This window comes from Amphiprion ocellaris, chromosome 7, assembly GCF_022539595.1.
Source record: "Amphiprion ocellaris isolate individual 3 ecotype Okinawa chromosome 7, ASM2253959v1, whole genome shotgun sequence".
In the NCBI taxonomy this organism is placed as follows: Eukaryota; Metazoa; Chordata; class Actinopteri; family Pomacentridae; genus Amphiprion; species Amphiprion ocellaris.
Window position 1 is genome coordinate 15,987,885 of NC_072772.1, and position 21,516 is coordinate 16,009,400.

Below are 21,516 nucleotides of genomic sequence, written 5' to 3' on the forward strand. Positions count from 1 at the left end.
GATTAATCTGAAATTATTAACAAGGTAGAAACAGGGACAGGGAGGGACTGAGGGAGGCATACAGTAGAGGAGGAGTTCGGGGAGGCGGTCCCTTCTTGCCTGCAGCCTATCGGACAAGGAGGAGGGTGGTGCTTCCATGAGAGGAAGGAGGAGGCAGAGCAGCAGCAGACACAGAGGGAGAAGGAGCAGAGCATGTTAGAGAAGGAGAGAGAGGTGGGAAGGTACTGTAGAGGTAGGCAGACAGAGAGATGCAGAGGCACACTGAGCGAGTCTGCAAGCCTGCAACTCTTCACACTCTCGTCAGGGACCAGGATGCATTATGGAGCGATGATGTACCGATTCACTGCAGGAGCAGGCAATGCAGATAGGAGTTCACCTTGAGCCGGAGTCCAACAGTGCCACTCTGGACCTCTGGGATTACAACAAGCCTTTATTGATCCTACAAGCGAGAATTAATCAGCTCTGACTGCCTGCCAAAACTAACTTTTGGATTACTGGTTCATACTTATTTTACACCAGAAGGTCTGATTAAAGGGACAACCTGCCAGTGAAGAAGGCAGAATTCACAACAGGTTCTCATTTTTGGCAGAGACTTGCCGGCTGTCTCCAAACCTGACAGCATCCATAACCAAGACTGTGACATCCACCATCACACTGGAACCCCGCAAAGCCACCAGTAAGCAGGTCCTGCAGCCCAGGAGCCCTGGAGCCGGCCTGACCTTGGACCGGCTGTCACCTGAACCCCTGCTGGCTCCAGCAGAAACGTCCGGCATGTCTCAGACCGGAGGACGGTTCCACAACAAAAAGGCCGGCATTCGGGCTGCCGTGATCCTAATCGGACTCCTGCACAAGTCCCGCAAAGCCAAGGAGAAGGAGAGGGAGAAAGAGGAGAGCGAAGGGTGGGTGAAGTTCGTACCACTGTGTCGTGCTGGGTAGATAAATGCTGGTGGACGAGCAGACAGTCTGCAGTGCAGGGCTGAGCTGGGATTGTGAGGGGAAAAAAACTTTATTGGCTTGTAATGTCTTTGTTATTCCAGAGCTCTTGACAGCTGAGCGAGTTTTGCATGTGCAGTTTTATTCTTGGTCCATTTTATTAGCTTGTGCTTGTCAGTGAGTGCTCTGAGTGAGTGTGTGTCTTGTTGACCACACTCCTCTGTGTAACTGGGTCAGTGGAAATGACTGATGGGTAAGAGAGAGAAAGGAACTGAGGAGTTAAGGTGAACAGAGGTGTGTTCTGAGTGCTTTTTGGAGAGTCAACAAGAGGGATTTAGTGAATGGAAGAGAGAAATGTAGGGTGTAGGGAGAGGGGGAGAACATGGAAAAAAGAAGTTGTCCACTCCTACTTCTGTTTCTGTTTTTTGTACAAGTGGGCACTTGTTGATGCAAGTATTCTTAATATTCTGTTCCTCCAGCAGTGTGGCCACACATTCGTAGGTTGGCAATCTAATCCGGAGTTCAGTAGGTGGGCCACAAACAACAGTAGAAAAAGGAATACAGTACAGTTTTACTGCTCACTAACCTGCAGTAAGCAGCTCCTACTCAACCCAAAACCCAACTCTTGAGGATTAAATATGCCTCTCGGTCAGATTTGTGCGATGAAAGGAACACCGGATTGTGCCTTTAGGAGAGTCTTCATACTTTACTTCATGCACCTGCAAAGGGATTTTACCCACATGCTGAGCTGTAGCAGATCATCCTACTGCTCATACTACCTTTGTCGAGCGCAGTCAATAACACCTCTGAGAATATCCCACCTGGCAACAAAGAGTGAAAGAGGTTGGCAGGGTCGAGACTGCCAACACTCCCACCCACCTGCCCCCCTCCGCTTGGGCAGACCTGTTTGACCGAGCTAACATTAGCAGCCATGCATGTGCAGTTCAACTGGAACCTGAGGTTGCAGACTGAGTTTGCCTGTTCAGTATTGTCCTGATGGGGGATTAGCGGTGCTGACTGTGTTTAAAGGTGTGAGTGTGACTGTGTGAGTGAACATCAGATGTGCAGCACTGGATCCACTTTGTTCTAACAGCCTGGACCGAAATAGGCTGTGTCAAAATAGACTGTAACTAGCTTTGCAAATGCTGTTAAGTTTATAGCATCTCTCTCTCTCTCTCTCTCTCTCTCTCTGTGTGTGTGGCTCGGTCTCAGATAGTGTAAAATTAACCCCTGGAGGCGAGGCTGGATTAGCAGCCATGCAAATCGGGCAGCTCTCCAAGACCTCCCGAGGCCCCTAAAAGCAGCAGGTTCATTGTGTGACAGTTGGTTTGCGTTGATTTGAATAGCTAATGTTGTTTAGGGATAATTCATCATTAAAACAAAGGTTAGCTGAATTTATGAAGACCTGTAATATCAACTGATCTTGTAGTTTTGATATGTATAAGGGACAAAACCTCTGTTTTAGTTAAAATATACTTACATCGTGCACATACCCAAATAAATTTGTCTTTAATGAAATTAGCATAAATGACTAGACTCATAGAGAGGCCAGGTGGTTCTCCAGCATACAGCAAGTGACTGGTTTTAGTTGCTTTAGGCGAAACATACTTGACAGCAACAAGGTACATACACAGGTATTGTGAGTTCAGTGAGAATGCAACAGTTCATTTTTGCCCCAGGGGTCTTTTCATGGATAAATCCAACTGTGCCTGGAGGCTACGATTGTCTATGACTGCAGCAAGGCTGCGCTGGCATGCTGGTAAACGTGCACACAAATACACTTTTTTAAAATTTTACTTTGACAGGCGCATCTATTTGCATTTTTTCCACGTCTCCCAAGCGATTTATGGTTTGATTCTGTCGTTTATTGCCTCATGTCATATGACAGCAGCACAATTATGTGTGGACTGCAGAAATACCCTGAAGCACTGCCACAACGCTGTTCTACTCCTGTCATTTCTGTTAGTATGTCTGTGTCACAAGACGCTTCAAGCGCAATTGTTGACAATTTCAAGGTATTTTTTTTCCAAATGGCAGTTATTACGTGCATGATTGCATCCTTTCAGATTTTTTTTAAATAAGAGATATTTCATACCCTTAAACCGTGGTTTTTCTTACTATGAATGCAAGATAAAATGAATTCCAGGCTTAGAATATTAGAGCTGAGCATTTGTATCTGCATAGTAACAGTAAAAACTACAGAGAAGGCTAGAAGAGACTTGCATTGCCTGACTTTTTCGTGAAGAATTTAAATTTCTTCTCTTTTCATCCACAGTTTTCTGACCAGTTTCCAGGTTTTCGTCAACGCAGGCAAAACACACAAGAGCACATGCAAACATGTTCCTTGCCTGTCTTTTGTGTATTCCCCTCACTCTTTATCTCTGAGCCGATAGAGCCGCACCGTATATTTGCCCTCCATTAAGTTGAGCAGCATAAGGTCTGCTGCTTGTATCTGAATGTTTATGTTACCCTCCATGCATTAATGTGCTCCACAGCTCATTTATCTCCAGCTGCAGACCTGTTTTGTCTGTACGTGTTTGCTTGTGTGTATCCCGTCCTGTGTGTAGCTACGAGTGCATGAGTTCCGTTATGAAAGCCAGTTGTTAGACATGCGATTGTGGTTACATGTCCCTGTTGGTTTGTGGTGGTGATGGTGCAACTGGTGTGTATGTGGGTGAGCAACTGACTCATTTGTGATATCAGAGTGTTCTTTCTTAAACCTAATCCATAATCACAGCATGTGGCTTCCTGTTCACACTCTATTGCTACCCCTGAGATGGAAAGCCCTTAATAACACAGTAGACTACATACACAATCTATGTAGAATAGGTCCATCTTTACATGTGCAACAGGAATGAGACACAATTTCAGTTCAATGTAGTGTTAAGAGGCTATCTTGCTATGAGCTCACACCGGCACATCTCCAGCAGTCTACCCACGAGAACTTAGCGGTCATGGAATGGATCAAAATCTGCTTCAAACTTGACTTTTATTTTGGTTCTAGCGGCACACATGTGGTTTCATTCGTGCATCTTGCACTGTACACAATCATATTAACAAGAAATGTCCACAGAAGGACATAGAAACACCTGCCAAAGTAGTCAGAAGGTGTCTCAAAGACCACATTTTGCTCTGAAACTGAAAACATTACCAGCTGCCTACTGCGGCTGGTAATAACTTAGAAAAAACAAAACGAAACATGCTCTTTTTTTGCACTTTGCAGTGTTTAATTAGTTTTTTCATTGCTACACTGAGCCTGTGGTACAGTGCCTCATGTTGCTTAAAGGGAGTTACACAGTAACCAGCAGAGGAAAAGGTGAAAATTACATGTTCACTGTCTGGAAGTGACTCACCGACAACCAAGGACGAAAAAAATGTCCAGATATAGAAATTAACTGCTCACCACATCTATACATGAAGCTACAATGACTCTAACTACAGATGTCCCACAGATGCTTTATAATATAACTCCAAATTCTATTTGCTTGACGCTTTAAAGGTGCTGTCTGTGCATTAGCAGCATTTAAATATAAATTGGTAGTGTGTTAGTTAAATCCAGCTTTCTGAGGTAATGATGGTTGATGATGAAAAATCTTTAAAAGCTTATTTTTTCATCTCTAATTCAAATCTTTCAAGGTTGTTTGTGAATTCTGGATATCCTTTTAAATAATCCAAAAAAATAAAAATATGACATACATTATTGTATTTTATTAAGGGGTTAGCCTGACTTTTCACAGTAACCTTTGCACCTACCTCCTTTTGTGCTTCCTTATTAGCATTTCTTCTAGTTGTCTGGCTCTTATGAGTTTTCTTTTTTTCATCCGTGGAAAACTCAAAGCAGCCCTCATAAAAGGGCCTCACTGATGCCAAGTTTCATGAACAGCTCCTGGCAGAGTCAAAAAGCAAAGACTTAAAGCAAAAATATGCAGGATCATAAGGACCAGCATGGTACATTTTAAATAAATAGAACTGAGAAAAAGAAATCCAACCCCTCCCTTCAGGGCTCTCTCCACCGCCACTCCTCCAAAACATTTGAATGTGCACTGTCTAAGTACAGCTGAAGGACTAATGAAAGAGTGTTGTTGAGAAGCAGAATGTAGCGTCATAAAAGTATAAAATGTCTCATTTCAAGCAAGCCATAACCCTAAACCCACAAAACAGAACAAAACAAATCAGATAACTGCCTGTCAAACCTATAAAAAGCAACCATGACATCACTTTTTAGGCCCTTTGACTCTTGTTTTCCAACATAGAAAAGCCATATTGATGATCATGTTTACGTTTTGCTTTATCTAAAACCTTTATGGTTGCAGAATTTTCTACTACTGTTATTTTACCTTGTTTTGTGCAGTAGACTCTGGTGATGTTAATGGGCAGAGTGCATGCAGGTAGGCAGGTACACGATTAGACAGGCAGGTAAACCATTCATTTATTTTCTCTAGATTGGATGCAATGATCGCAGTGGCCATTTCAGGCCTGCGAGTGCTACAGGTAATCGATTTTTTTTTCCTTTTCTATTATCAAACCACTTGATTTATTGATTGCTGTCTGGATGTGAAGAGACTTTCATGAGATATAGCAAAAAAAAATAAAAAATACTCCTGGAAGACTCTTCATACTTCAGCTTTAAAGGATTTGAACTTCCTAATCTCAGCGGCAGTTAAATGCTCATAGGTGCTTCCACCAGCAAATGATGCACAATAATGCACATGATTTCCTCCAATTTAAAGGTTCTGGATACAGAGTTTAGTTTTATTGTACTGTAATTAAAGGACAGAGTGCGCTGGTATTCAGGTTCCATATGGAAACAGCACAATGAGCGAGCAACAGGAGAGAAACACTGAAAAAGAAGGTAAGAAAAAAAACACGTCATGTCGCAGTTAATTGAATATTGGTCATCTTGTAATTAGTAATCACAATTTGGGGTTGACTGCGATATAGAAATGTGGAAAAAAAAGCCACTTGGTTTCTACTTGGGTAAACGTGACTTAAATGTGACAGAATTTTTCCTCACACCTCTCTGAGATGCTGTAGCATTCACAAGAGCCTGCACTTGAGACGTTTAAGGAACGTTGGTAAATTATAGTGTTTATCCAGAAGCAATTGTTCAGCAACTGTGTTTTGTGTTCAATTATATTTTAATTTTACCTTCAGGTGATGCACTGAATGCAGCACAAGATGGAAGTGAGTGCAGTGCTATTCAAATGTGAAAGTGTAAACATTTGTTTTTAGTGTATAACCAAATCATATTTTTAATGAAAATGTGCGAGTAATCAATTACATAAACCATAATCCATAATCCATTAGCTGTGTGTGTGTGAGGGAGTGTATATTTCCTAGTCTTACACCATAATAGAAAGACTTGCACTCAGTTTTATATGCATTTGCTTTTTTTAAATAAAACAAAAAGTTCCCTGAGAAAACCACCCTGATCCTTCTTGAATGGTTGATTGCTTCCAAATAGAGTTATTGAAATCCTCTGGTAAAAATTCCTGTCTTCTTTTTTCATATCACAAAACATATATCACAGAAAACCAAACTATCGCAATGCCTTTTTTCCCGTAACGTGCAAGCTGTAATTATCAGTTGGTTAGTTTAGCCAAGCACAAAGACGAAACACGAAGGGAAACATCCGGCCTCATATTAACGAAATATAAAATGTTAACCACCCAGCTTGAGAGGTGAGATCTGCTTTCCCTCAGTTTTCATTCTGCACGGCTAAATCAACAGGCTTCATGTTTACTGTACAAACATGAGAACAATATAATTACTCTCATCTGACTCTCAAAAGTCAGGAGCATATCTTCCTTTATTATTGAAAAGGTTCAGTGAATGTACATTGACTCCAAAGCACGAATTCATTTAAACTGACGAGAGTTTCAGCTTGACCCCAGTTGAACCTACATGAGATATTAAATCATCCAGAGCACACAGGGTTTTAGAAAATTCATTAAGTACACAATAAAGGCTCTACAAAAATACATCAATCCCCGTACAATAAGTCTGCACCTGTATGTGATGTAACTGTGTGGCCTTCAATGTGAGCTGTTCCTTTAACCAAAACAACAGAGTGACCGTCAACCTTTAAATGAAATCTCTTTTCACATCCCCACAAGGTCTTTCTTGCCCTCCTAATATTATTTATAATAACAAGTGTCGAAGTAATGATGAAAACAGACATGCAGTAAAATGTGCTGATGAGTCGGGTGTTAGTCAGCCTTGGACCGGGTGGAATAGGACTGCCGGCCTGTGGAGGAGGACTTTGTCATGACGTGACAAGTCCTTCATCCTGCTAAATGTAGCAAAAACTAAAGACATGAGTGTTGATTTTAGAATGTTGTCCTCAGCTGTTACACTCGCTGCTACTACGGGTGAGGAAATTGAGCTGGTGGAACAACGTTTGGGCAACGTTCTGGACAAGAATTTGTCTTAAAATCATTCTGAGGAAAAACAACTATTTCATGTTTTTCCTGACTTCTTCACTGTTTTACAGAAGCAGTCTTGTCTCTGTTAACTGCTGCATGATATGGAAACCTTTACACAGCCGGCCAAGATCAGGCTTCTTAATGTGACTTTTTTGAGATCTGCGGGCAGCAGGTCCGTAGATTGACAGGTTGAGCTCTTTCTTTCAGACCCCTGCTACATAATATCTGCTAGAAAGAGGAAAAAGAGAGAGAAAAAACGTGAATGTTGTCTTTGTGTGGATGAACATTGACATTCTGAGCATTGAATACCTTATACACATTAATACCTGCCTACTTGACCTCCCCTTGTGCTGCGATGTAGAAATTCCCATACATACGTTTGCACTTTATACTATCTCAGATCTGTTAACAAGTTTTAAACCTTTGAACTCTCAGCATTTTCTGTGTTTTTTTTTTTTTTGTCCTGCACTTCTGTGGTAACAGTTCAACCATGGGTAGAAGGAAGGAGAGTTCACACATGGCTTTTGTGCAATGTGACACAGTTACAGTGTTCACAAATCATAAAAGAAAGAGAAATGAAGATGAATTTCTTTTCTATAATGAAGTGCCCACAGATGTTACAAGTAATAAAAAAAAAAGGGCTCCACATGCTAGAGATCGGCTATTTGACTGTTTTTCACTCTAGATATACGCTATACATCAGTTTTAAAAAGATATTTCACCATGCTGAATGTATCCATGATCACTACCTGACAACTTGCTCCACTGTATTCTGTTATTGAGTCATGTTGCTTTCCATTTTCAAATACCGTCTTATTTTCCTCAACCATACCTTCATTCCTCACCTTTTTCTTAACCATGCGTCACACGTGGCACAGTAAAAGACTGTTGGAAAGTTGAAAATCCAATGATTCTTGCCATGAAAAATGATTTGAATGGAAAATTTTGGAGATTTTACACATTTTTTTAAAGAAAACATCCCATTCTAACCTGGGATAAATTGATTTTAAATGCATTTTTGCTTCTCCTGTCTTGGCTGTTTTGAATCATTTGTTACGGTCTTACGGTTCCCTGTGATCGTCCCAGCTGTCTGGTTTGTTTTGTTTTAGTGTGTTAAACCCTACGCTTCATATTTCCCTACGGACTGCAAAGATTAATTTGATGTGACAGTTAAACAAGTATCCCAACAGTTATCTTCCCTCAAGAGAAAATCTCATCAAACACTAGTTAGTGGCTTGATAATACATCTGTTAGAGGGTACTTGATATGGATTGTAGAAATGTAAATGGTTAGACACAAATTGAGTGCCGTCTCCCTTTGAAGCAGGGATGCCAGCATCGTCTTATATGGCTTCCAGACAGAATAAATTACACTCGCAGCTGGTCAAAGCTGAAAACCATCAGTAGTAACCTGCCTGGCTTCCACACCAGCAGCCTCCAGAACAGGAAAACAACACCAATACACACTGTCCTCTGCAGCTGCGTGAGCACAGTATGGTTTGAGATCAGATTGGCAAGCTAACATTTCTAACACCAAAATCTGATGAAGTGACCACGGGTGGCACAAGCTTCCTCTTCTGTCAAAGAATGTCCCTCTAAAAATGTGGTCTTTGGTTTCAGACACAGGCAGAGAAAAGCCAGTTCGCATTTTGACAGCTAGCAAAGTTGCCACTAACTGATATTATCAGCTCTTCACTAGTTAGCTAGTAAAAGTAAAGTTCCATGACATGGTTGAAATTGTTGAAATTGCAGAATTTCTGTTTTTGCTCCGCCAAGCAACACGGTGAAGTTATGTGACAGTCGCTGTATGTTTGTCTGTTTGTCCGTCTGTCTGTGTACATTATTACTGAAAAACAGACTAACGGATTTGGATGAAATTTTCAGGGAAGGTAATAAATGACACAAGGACGAAGTGATTAGATTTTGGCAGTGCTTATAGTCTGGATCCATGCATTTGTTCTAGATTTCTGTATCATTGCGAGATAGCAGCATGGCGTCACTGTAACTATGACAACAAGTGAACACTGTGGCACCTGCCTGCTGACATGATTGCAGTCATACTACAAATCCATGTATATATCGGAACTTATTCGTCGGAAATGATACAAGGAACAAATGATTAAATTGTGGGGGTGTTTCTGAGTCCCATCAATTCCCGCCGCCTGCTACATATTCACGCGATTTGGTATCTATACATAACGTACACATGCATAACACACGCCTGTGCTCAGCGGAAGGTCATTTTTTATTAACGACTTCATCTGTCGGAAATGATACGACTGAGCAGTTTTGGCAGAGTACCGCAGTCTGAGTGCTTTTGTTGTTATTCATTTGTTTTTCTTTTTTGCTAGTATTTGCATCTGACAAATTTTAAAACAAGAACCCCTATAAAAGATGTCTGAAAATCTGCTTGATGACTACATTATTGTGCTGGCAATGATGATAATTTACATTATTTTTGATCAAAATTTTAATTATTAATTGATTTTTTTTTTTTTTTTTTAAAGATTTTCAGATTTAAATAAACAGAGCTCTGCTTTCACCTCCGTGTTGTGCTACAGTGCTTCTAACTACATAACATTGCATAAAAAATACTTAAAATGAAGTTCTTCTTCACCTAAAGTGCATCTCCCAGAGGCAAAATATATTTCTGAAAAATGTACTCAGGACACCATACTGGCTGAACCCTCCTTTGATTCCTGCAGCGCCACAAGTCAGACAGGTGTGTGACCAAAAATTACTTTGAGATTTATCCAAGTTAAAAATAGGTGACTTATTTTCATGGGCTATGAGTGTAGTATAATAAGTGAGATATGCGTTTCAGACGTTATTATCATAGTCAGTCATGTGAGCATAACTGTGGGATGTCAAAATCATGATCATGGTTAATGTTCTGTTAGTTCTGCAGCCCTATTTTAAAGCTAAAGCTGCATAACTTTGACAAAAACCATGGAAATGAGGAAACAATGCTGTTCTTTTATTGCATTGAAGAGCAAGGCAGCTCTAATAATAAGTTTCCTTCCCTTTTATTCTGCATTTTCACGCACTTAGATGAGCAACACGTGTTTGAAGCAGTATATATGTAACTTGTATCCGCTGAAAGTTTGGTAAGCTAACAAAATCATCGCTGGTCTTATAAGTTAGAGAGTAAGCAAGTTAAATCAGGTTCACACGAGTAGAATTTCAGGCTTTTTTCCCCTCTCAGGAGAAGTCTGGATTATGTGATGTGAGGAATATACAGATCAATTCTTCAGCTTCCTGAATTGCTCTCAGACTCATCTGTGCTACCTTAAATAATATCAGACAAGTTTGATAGGCTTCTGCTTTTTTTCTGATTTATTTATTTATTTTTTTTACAGCAAGTTGTTGCACCAAAGTCTCTATTTTGTTTTAATGCTTTCCCAGGAGGCTACGTTAGATGAAGCACTGCTGTCTGATTGATCCCTCTGGCACAGTAATCCTTAAAAACATCCTGTAGCGTGTGATGCACCATTATTTCTCCACCTTGTAGTGTGCCTGAGATTAGAGAGAGGAGTATCTATGAAGCATTTCTTTACGTGCACAGGGCAACCTGATTTCTAAACCTTTAAAGATTTCTAAAATCCTGTCTTGTGAGCCGAGCGTTCGTGACATTTAGCACAGGAGAGCAAATACCATTTAATGCTCGCCTTTCACTTTTAGTTCTGTTGTTGGCTTTGGAAAAGTAAATCAAAGCCCATGGCAATCCAAGTTATTTTAATGTTGATTATTGTTTTTATTTTACCCAAGATTCAGCTCTTGACGTATGTTAGTTGCCTGGGTACGGTTGCTTTGCCAACTGCATAAGGTAAAACATACATTTCCTGCAATGTTATTCAAAGAACCAAGATTTCTTTAGCTATATTTTGGTTATTAGTTTACAGAAAGGAAAACAACTTTTTTGTAATTGCCGTTTTTGCATTGGCCAAATGGGATATTTTAAACCTCATTACACACATTAACTGTAGCTGATGTTTTAAAGTAAAGTCTTTCATGTTGCTTTTCTTGACCACCTTACACAGTTTTTCCTTCTCCTCCAGTCCCGTCCCTTAAACTCGCCGTCGAATTCTCCTCTTCCTGCTTTTTAACACAACCGCTTTTATTCACTGACTCACTCGTATTTCCATTCCTCCTTCTCCCCTCTGTTTTTCCTCTCTGCCCTCAATTACTCCCCATTTTCAGCTCCCTCATGTTTTCTAGTGCGTTTCATTCTTTTTGTGATTACCAGCTGAAGGGACATGCTTGAACACACACACACATAAAAGCAAGCACACATTTCATTACACTTGCTGACTGTTTGTGTAAATATATATATGTGTGTGTGCGTGTTTGACAGACAACCTTGTCTTGCAGCGTAATGGATGAGATGGTATTGTCTCTAACAAGTGCCCAGAGACCCACCCAAGACAGCCCTATTTACCCAGCTCTGCACAGGGGATTGAGAGTGCTATTTTTAGTCTGCAGAGATTCATTTATTCTCTCCCTCCATACCTCGCTCCGTGGCCTTCTCTCTTTCAGCGATCTGTCTGACGTCCATTCATTCTGTGCCTCTCTCCCTCTGTCTTAATATCTCTCTCCTTTTCTTCGGGACCTTTCTGCTGTGGTGTGGTTATCGAGCAGTCTGACAGGGTGGAGCTGTTTGAGAAGAGAGGTATTCAATGTCATCTGACAGATGCTTAACTCGATTTTCTTCTTTGACTCAAGTCAGCGAGGCTGGGTGAGATTGGGCGATGATAAAGAGGAAGTGGGTCTCAGAAAATGAATAGGATTAGATGGGATTTATGGCATTTCCACTGATATGACAGAGAGAGTGGTGGTACCAGGCAACTATGTTTTTCACTGCAATGCAGCTGTGTGCCAGAGGACAAAAACCTCTGGCTGCTTAAATCAAAGTTTTGAATGTTTACTGTCACTAATACAGATTAATCCGTTTTAGTACCCAGTGTTAATAATGAAATGATGTGCTTCAGATGAAGATTCATGCCAATTACAAACTTTACTGATGCACAGAAAATGTCAAGGATGTTTTCAAGTGACAGAAAAATGAAACAGAGTGCTGCGTCTTCCTGGGGAAACATCCCTGAATGACACCAGTACAGGTGCCAGATAAATATTCTGAAAACAGAAAGTAACTGAAAGTGCACTTTCATTTTTGATCCCAAACAAACTTACATTTATTTCAGTGAGGAGTTTTCACTATTTTCTTAAAATTGACAGAACAATTTCTTTCCCTGCCTCCACGAAATTAGATTCCTTTTCTTCATTTTTTATACAACTAAACTGCATTCTCAATTATCTTCTGAGGGAAATGTATTTTCTGCGGCATCCTGTTTGTTTATGGTATATCACAAATGCGTTTCTAATCTTTGCCATTTATTTTTTTGCTTTATTGTCGCTCCTTTTCAGCCAACCAACTACATATAAGATGTGGCAGAACCTCTCGTCACAGTAACTCAGAAAATGAAGGAAAAGGGTCGTATTTTAAACCAAACTATCTAACCTAGTCAAGTAATTTGGTGCCAAAACTTAACCAAGCTTCCAATATGTACATTTTATTTTGAAGGTGATATGCAAAGCATGATCTCTTCCTAAATCTAACCAAACAGCAAGGAGAAAACAAAATAAACAATTAGTCAAAACAAAACTCAAGTCAAGAATAATGGGATTTGAGATCTTCTTATGTAGTCTTTGTTGCTGTTTCAAAATAAAAGCCTTTCCTATAACATTATAGGTGGGGAAATGTGTTGCTTTCAAAATTAAATGAATCAATTTCTGTCAAAATGCAAACGAGAATGTAGTTTAGCTGTACAAGAGCGTAATTATGTGACAACTGGGTTGGATATTTGGGTGTTTACTCGATTAAATGGCTGTAGACAGAACATTGACTAACAACTGTGATAAACAGTTGCACTTAAACAGCTGTTTAATAAAGTGTATGTAACTGCATAGAGTACAACAAGTGACAAATGTAACCCACTTCAAGGTATGTACACGTCACTACTAGGTTCGTAAGGAGCTGTGAGTTTAAGTAATAACGAAGCAACACAGATTTAAAGTGGTAAAGTTGTAACTTTTAGTTTTGCAAAAATTATTTTTAACAGTGTACAAAAAATACTGTGCACAGAACCATGGGCCCAATAACAAAAAAATGAAATAAATTGTCTTTTTCAAAGTGTTCCTTATGAGTACTGATCTTTGCCGATCCAAGATTTGTTCAAGTCAAAAGTCAGGGGGAATAGTCAAAAGTCATGAGTAAGTATGCAGGAAGGGTATCTTGTTGTTGGACAACAAGATTTGCACGATCCTACCACCAGATCCACTTGCTAAGCGGTGTGGTGGACTTCCACAGTTCGTCATGGGAGGCTCGCCATCAAATGGATCGCCAGTCCGCCTTGTGGGATGACTGGTATTTCTCGATTCTTTCTTGCATCACAAAAAGACCTGACCTGTATGAAGAACAGGTTTATAATCCAGGATAATATGAGCAAAATAATCTAAATAGGTTTCCAGGTGTTGTACAACATTAAAACTTCCATTTCAGTTAGGAAAATGAAGTAGTATTGTTTACAAAAATGTAACAATTGTTATTTTCCCATTAATCAATTCAAAACAGTCAAAATATAGCATTTTAACCCTTAGTAATTACAGTGAATTTTAATAATGGGACCACATTTTACTTATGAACTCACTAATTTATGAAAGACACATTACCTTTAAGGTAATACGTATAACTCACTTTTTCAGCATGTAGTATCTCTTTTTAACATTTAACTTTTTCATTTAAAATGAAAATAAATGAAATACATTGTTTTTAAAATGACAACATTGACATGTATTACAGCTTTGCTGCTTTTAACCATGTTAATTTACTTAAAATGAACTTCACTGTGAGTTAATCACAAAAGAAAATGACCATGCGCTTAACAGTGTAAAAGTTTCACAAAGTGCCTATTTTAGTGAAATATACAAAATCTGTATGAATTCTCTTTTTAAACCATAAAATAAATTCATTTTACATGAAATACATTCACCAGAAACAACATAAAATGTGCAAAAGCCTAGCATCATTCACCTCGTGGTGTTTTCCACACACACAATCACAGAGAACTTTTCAGAGCTAGCTTACCAAGGAAGGGGGTTTCTACCAGAAAACCAGGGCAACACAATGCTTCCCTATCGGTCCTCGGACTTCTAAAATGAAATTACACAGGTTTACATCATTGACAAATAAATTTGAAGTGTCAAAGAAAAAGAACCAGGTTTGCATACCTTTTTCCCTCGTTTAACACCCACACGGGAGAAAACAGAAGCCTGGGCTCCAGACGTATTAACTCGCTAGGCGGGAGTGAGTATTACAGAGCACTACTTCCGGTTTCTTTATAAAATAAACTTCCGGTTTTCAAAATAAAAATACAAATGACTCAAAAACGCAACACAGGGACAAATAATAATTGAAATGAATAAAGATTATTAGTTAACCCCTTTTTAGGCGGGTTACATCCTCCCCCTCTTAATTAACATGAGTCCCTTCATGTTCTTACAAGAGTGGAAGATCCTTCAAATGTTTCAACTAAGGCTTTGTTAAATCCATCAAGAATAGTTTGTGCAAATGAAATCAAGGGTATGCCAAGTTGTGGGTATGTAAACTTAGCAGGTGGCTTTCTCAAACGTTCAGATCTTCGTGTTTGATCAGCAGTCTGATGATTGGGAATATCACGATCAGCTAGATCTTGATCGGTATTGTTCATTTCCGTAGATTGTCTTTGTTCAGTTTCTTTGGACTGTTCAACTCTCTCCGAAGTTTCGGTTTGAGAGGAATTGTCTGTTTCATGTTCCATTTCAGGAGTTTCACATTCTTTTCCATTTTCAGATTCCAGTTCAATTTCTGTCATATCCGGTAAAGGTCCATTCAGGTTTTCATATTGTGTCTCATCCGGTAGGTTTCCACTTTGGTTTGTCCTTTCCTTTTCCACAGGTTGACCCAGGAGTTCAGGGGGTAAGTCCTTAGGTAAGTTGGCAGTTTTCTCAACATTTGCTTTATGCTCATTTTTAGCATTTGCGTTTGAGTTGACATTTTTTTGTTGGATGATTGTTGTAGTTGTCTCGATTGTTTTAGGATAGTACCTTGGACTATAGTCACCTTCATCGTCAGAATCAGGGGGATTTTCATCATGAGAGATGGTAGTTTGCCTTGTTTTGGGTTTTGTGGCTTGCTTTGGCTTTTCCATTTCCTCATCCTCCTCTGAAAGAAATCCGCAAGGGAGCAACAAATCACGATGGAGTGTACGCAAGGGTCCTTCCTGACCCTCAGGACAGACAGTGTACACAGGTACATCTCCAGGGTTCTTTTGAACAATATAAATGGTGGACTCCCACCGATCGGCTAGTTTATGTTTGCCGCGAAAACGAAGGTTACGCACTAGGACTCTGTCACCTATGTCCAGTGTTGACTCCCTTACTCGCATGTCAAATCTACGTTTGTTTTTGTCAGCTATTTTCTTTGCATTAGCAGATGCTAACTGATAACTTTCTCTCAAATATGTCTTAAGATTTCTCACATACTGCGAGTGAGACATGCCCGGATCTTTCTTAACTGGTAGACCAAACGCAATGTCTATGGGCAGTCTAGGTTGGCGCCCGAACATTAACTCATAGGGCGAAAACCCAGTGACATCACTCCTTGTGCAATTATACGCATGAGTGAGAGGTCGGACATATTCACGCCACCTATTTTTTTCTTTGTCCTTGAGCGTACCCAACATACCGAGCAACGTTCGGTTATACCGCTCGACTGGGTTACCGCGGGGATGGTAGGGGCTCGTTCTTACTTTCTTTGTACCGACCAAGGCACACAACTCTTTGATGACTTGTGACTCAAAGTCGCGGCCTTGATCGCTGTGGAGACGCTCGGGGAACCCGTAATGAACAAAGAACTGCTCCCATAGGCATTTGGCTACAGTTAGGGCTTTTTGGTCTCGAGTTGGGATAGCAGTTGCATATTTCGTAAAGTGGTCAGTTATGACCAGAATGTCCTTGAAATTATGGCTGTCAGGTTCGATGGACAAAAAGTCCATACAGACGAGTTCCATGGGGCGACTTGTCTGTATATTGACTAATGGTGCAGCTTTGTCAGGTTGTCTTTTTCTTTTAATGCACCTTGGACAGCTTTTGATCTTTGACTCGACATCGAGAGACATCTTTGGCCAATAAAAGCGAGATCTCGTTAGCTCAAGAGTTCTTTCGGCTCCTAAATGGCCCATCTCATCATGTAGGCTATGAAGCACAGCGTTTCTCAAGGTTTTAGGGAGGACAAGCTGGTAAACTGTTTTCTTTTCGCACTGTTTTTTCCTATACAGTAGACTGTCTTTCATTTCAAAGCGACTCATTTCTTTGAGCATGAGCTGAAGTTCGGGGCAGATGACACTAGCAGATACAGGTGCTCCTGACTCACACGACTGTATGACAACATTAATTGCCGGATCTGTTCGCTGTAGTGCAGCTATCTCTTCCTTACTGTACTTAGGAACGGTGGAAAGACCACTAAGATTTTCATCATCAGCAAAATCTGAGGGGATAGCATCTGGGTGCACGGCAAGTGACTCGATGTAACATGGGAACAGTTCAGGGTCATTTTGAAATACAGTGTAAAGTTGACATGTGGCTTGGACAACGTTCACAGGTGCGAGATGGTGTGAAGTGAAGTCATGGATTCTTTGACATTCCTCTTGAGATGCACTGTCGCTGACTAGTTCACCATGTGGCCTCCTTGATAGGCCATCGGCATCCTGATTTTGCTTGCCTGCGCGATACTTGATGTCAAAAGTGAATGTAGACAAGGCTGCTAACCAGCGATAACTAGTAGCGTCTAGTTTGGCTTTCGTTAGGATGTAGCGCAAAGGGTTGTTATCGGTAATGACTGTGAAAACGTTGCCATATAAATAGTCGTGGAATTTTTCTGTGATAGCCCATTTTAACGCTAAAAATTCCAACTTATGGGCAGGATAGCGGGCTTCACACTGCGAAAGACCTCGACTCGCATACGCAATGACACGGGTCTGGCCGTCTTGTTCTTGGTATAACGCTGCGCCAAGGCCTGTTGTGCTCGCGTCAGTATGAACAACATAAGGCAATCTGGGATTTGCAAATCCTAGGACTGGCGCAGAAGTTAACTTTTCAATGATCCGGTCAAAAGCATCTTGGCAAACCTGGGTCCACCTTTCTCTGAAAGGTTCTTTGGGGTTATGGTACTTAGCGGCTAGGTTGGTGATTTTAGCGCCTTTACGTACGGGAGGGTACCCTGCTGTGAGGTTGGTTAAGGGCTTTACTATTTTAGAATATCCCTCCACAAACCTTCTATAGTACCCTGAGAATCCAAGAAATGACCTAAGGTCTTTCAAGGTCTGAGGTCTTGGCCAGGTCTTAAGGGCTTCAGTCTTTTGAGGATCGGTCTCAACTCCGTTTCGTGATACAATATGCCCTAAATAACGGACCGAAGTTTGAAAGAAACGGCACTTTTCAGGAGATAACTTTAAACCGTTCTCTCGCAAGCGGGACAGGACATTTGTAAGACGGGCCTCATGTTCCTCTAGCGTTTTTGAAAAGACAATAATATCGTCTAGGAACACAAGCACTTCACGCAAATTGATGTCCCCCATGCACTTTTCCATTAAGCGCTGAAAAGTGCTGGGCGCGTTCGTGATCCCCTGTGGCATGCGATTCCATTCCCAAAAACCTAGCGGGCACACGAACGCGGTCTTTGCTTTGTCACTCTCCGTCATTTCGATTTGATAGTAGCCGCTTTTCAGGTCCATTACTGAAAACCACTGAGAACCACTCAGGGCTGAAAAGGATTCCTCAAGATTCGGTAATGCATACGCATCTTTGACCGTTTGCATGTTCAGTCGTCGATAGTCCACACATAATCTGACATCACCGTTTTTCTTTTTGACAATGACTATTGGAGATGAAAAAGGGGACTGTGATTCGCGAATGATACCCGCTTCAAGAAGAGACTGCAAATGACGCCTCACTGCATCATAGTCTTGTGGGTGAATGGGACGCGGGCGTTGTTTGAACGGCGTTTCATCCTTTAGTTTGATGGAATGTTTCACCTTTGTGGCATGTCCATAGTCGAGATCGTGACGTGAGAATACGTCAGAAAATGTGTTTAACTTGTCAGTCATACGTGCTCTCCACTCTTCGGGCATTGACTCTCCAAAGTCGAAGCTTAAATCAGAATTTGGCTGCTTGTCTGTTTGGCTAGTTGGCTGTTGGTGGCTACTGCTGTTAACGGTGTTCTGAGCTGAAAGTACTTCTTTAACAGCACTAAGTTCACCAATAACACACCTAACAGGCAGGCAAATGTCCCGATCAGTTTCATTTCTTACCACTACAGGTATTTTTGTAAGGGGAGACTCTCGGAACGGTAATGAGACAACATTCAACAAAAATTCCCCCGGGTAAGGATGACATGGTAGGTTGCTCAAGTAGGACACAACTTTCATTGTGTATATTGTAAATATCTGCATATCCCTCAAGCATTATCTTTCCACCAGCAGGGATTACACTTGGGTTAGTATTTCTCAGGTTGACAAGGCCAACTCGGCCATCTTGACTTTGCTTGTGTCTGATCTGTAAGGTTTTCAGAACTTGATGGTAGCCACAGTAAGCACTATTTTGAAAGGAGTTGCCATCACAGAACTGTTCGTAAAGTGGATCAAGAGTGTTAGTTCCGATTAACAATGGTGTGAGACTATTGGAACGAACATCGGGCACTATGAGAGCAAGAGTCTCAAGTTCAGGCTGAGTGTCAATGAACTCTTCTGGGAACTGGAGTGTAACTTTGACATACCCCAGGTACGGTACACACTGACCATTTGCTCCTTCTATCTCTAGTAAGTCCGTAACTGGATGAATAGTATGATCGGAAAGGTGACTGTTATAGAAGGACAATGACATGGTCGTTACCTGAGACCCTGTATCAAGTAATGAATTGCACTCAAGGCCATTAACTTTAACATTAGCAGTGCTCTTACTACCAACAAGTCCTTTAGGTAAGGTTTTGAATTTTGTTACTCTATGTTCTTTTAACTTAGCTTTCGGTTTGGTCTTTAGTTCAGTTATGGGACTTCCAGTTTGATTTGTTTCCATTTGTCCCTCAATAGAAACACAGTTCAGTTTAAAGTTTTGTCAGGAGCTGGATTCTCTTTTTCCCAAGCTTGTTGTCTCTCTTTTAAAAGAGTTCTTTTCGCATTCACTAAAGTGGGATTTGGAGGATCATTACAGCTTGTGGCGATATGCCCATCCTCGCCACAACGAAAACAGTACCATGGTTTTGGCTTTGGTTTAACTGTCCCGTATGTGGCTTCAGATGTGAGTTTTGGGGTTGATGTCTTTCTGCTGACGGGTTTCTCTTTTTGTTTATCTTTCTCTTTTTTTCTTTGCAGTTTGTTTGCAGCTGATGGTTGTGGTTTAGGATTCGAAAGAGCTGCGATTTGAGCCTGCAAGTCTCAACAATTTGGCTTCGTGAAGATGTTGCCAGTAGCTTTGTGAGTTGGGCAGAGAAAGATTGAGATGACTCATAGGTGGTCTCCAAGATATGCATCATGCTCTCTTGCCGCTCTATGAGGCTTGAGCTTTTGGTTTTTGGAACCCCAAATGTTGTTTCATCCTGTTCGCTTTTGCAGTCTGTTTGTCCTCCTCTGTGCGTAAAAGGAGTAAAAACTCTGGAAAAGTGGCGGGTTATATTTCCGTTGCTCAAGCTGGAGATTGTTAATTAGCGCATTGTTCCCAGCAGCCCCTACAGAACTGTTTTAAGAGCTGCTTGTCGGAATCTTGGGGTGCAATGGTTTTCATTTTTACGATTCGGTTCAAAAATGTCTGCAATCTTTGCAGATAATTAGAAGGTTTCTCACCTGAATTTTGATTGACATTGAGAAACTGGGCGAAAATTTCATCCCCATCTTCCACTGTTGCATAAGCTGAGTCAAGTAGGTCTAGAAAAGCTTTTGGACTTGCATGGGGACCAAGTGACTTGACTACAGTAGCAGCAGGGGGAAGCAAACTATCAACAATGCGTCTCACCATTTGTGCAGTAGAAACAGAAGGGTCAGCCAAGTGACACTCAATATTGCTTCTCCAAGTGTCATAATCAACCTCAAAGTTTGGGCATGGGACCTTTGCCAGAAAATGGTCTGAGTTTGGCAGGTGCGTGTATCTGGGAATTGAGGTCTGAAGTTTTAACAATGTGTTCAACCACTACACGCTGCACCTCAGGTGGGTTAAGTTGTTCAGCAGATGGAATGAATGAGGTGACTGATCCTACCTGAGTGGGCATAACATTTGTTGGGGATCTGAAAGTTGAGTTAGGTGGGTCAAGACTGAGATTTTGATCATCAGCGCCCAAGTCTGTTTGAGGGGCATCAGGAGAAATGGGGCCTACTTGTGTTTCAGCTGATCCCACGGATGTGTCCCTGATGTATGCCGGACCCACTTTGTTCTTGTATTAATCCAGAGATTCTTGTTAGCTCCTCCTGTAACAGGAGTTCAAAAGATTTTCCACTGAGTTTAGCAACATTTTTGCAGGTCTGACAGAAAAGTTTTGGTGAGATCGGTACTTTTTTCACTTGAGTATACACTAGCTAGGGCTTCAATGTGAAAGACAACAGTATTATCTGAATCACAAAGTTTATCCATAGGTAAATCTTTCTCAAATGTCTCCATAGCAGCACCAGATGCATACTCTATAAGAGCCTTACCGTACAACGCAGACATTTTGTCTGAAACCTTGATTACTCTGCCAATAGACCCAAATTGCTTTAAAAACTCACAAATCTCCTCGTCAAGTTCAGTATTTGTCAAACCTGATACAATGACTGCATTGGGAACCTTTATACCTTCTCTCTCAATCACATCCATTTTGGCATAATTTGGAAAAATACTAGTTCACACTTGTGCGCACTTTTAGTTGAAAGGGCCCTCCAGGTTATTACTTAACTCAAAGCTCCTGGCTGGCTCGCCACGTTTTACCGTGTAACCCACTTCAAGGTATGTACACGTCACTACTAGGTTCGTAAGGAGCTGTGAGTTTAAGTAATAACGAAGCAACACAGATTTAAAGTGGTAAAGTTGTAACTTTTAGT

General features: G+C 40.9%; 1 protein-coding gene across 7 annotated transcripts in view; it reads left to right on the forward strand.

The window, feature by feature from the left end:
* Window positions 1–21,516, forward strand: part of LOC111589130 (rap1 GTPase-activating protein 2) — a 126,806-nt gene that overhangs the window by 60,480 nt on the left and 44,810 nt on the right. For 2 of the 7 annotated variants that reach the window (XM_023299854.3, XM_023299855.3), the window contains exon 1: window positions 167–899. The exons of 4 other annotated variants lie outside the window; for them this stretch is intronic. In XM_023299854.3, coding sequence (XP_023155622.1) covers window positions 772–899 — 128 coding nt within the window. In that variant the 5' untranslated portion in view covers window positions 167–771. Of the gene's footprint in view, window positions 1–165; window positions 900–21,516 lie in introns of those variants that run through there. One more of the 7 variants, XM_055012114.1, reaches the window with a different exon arrangement.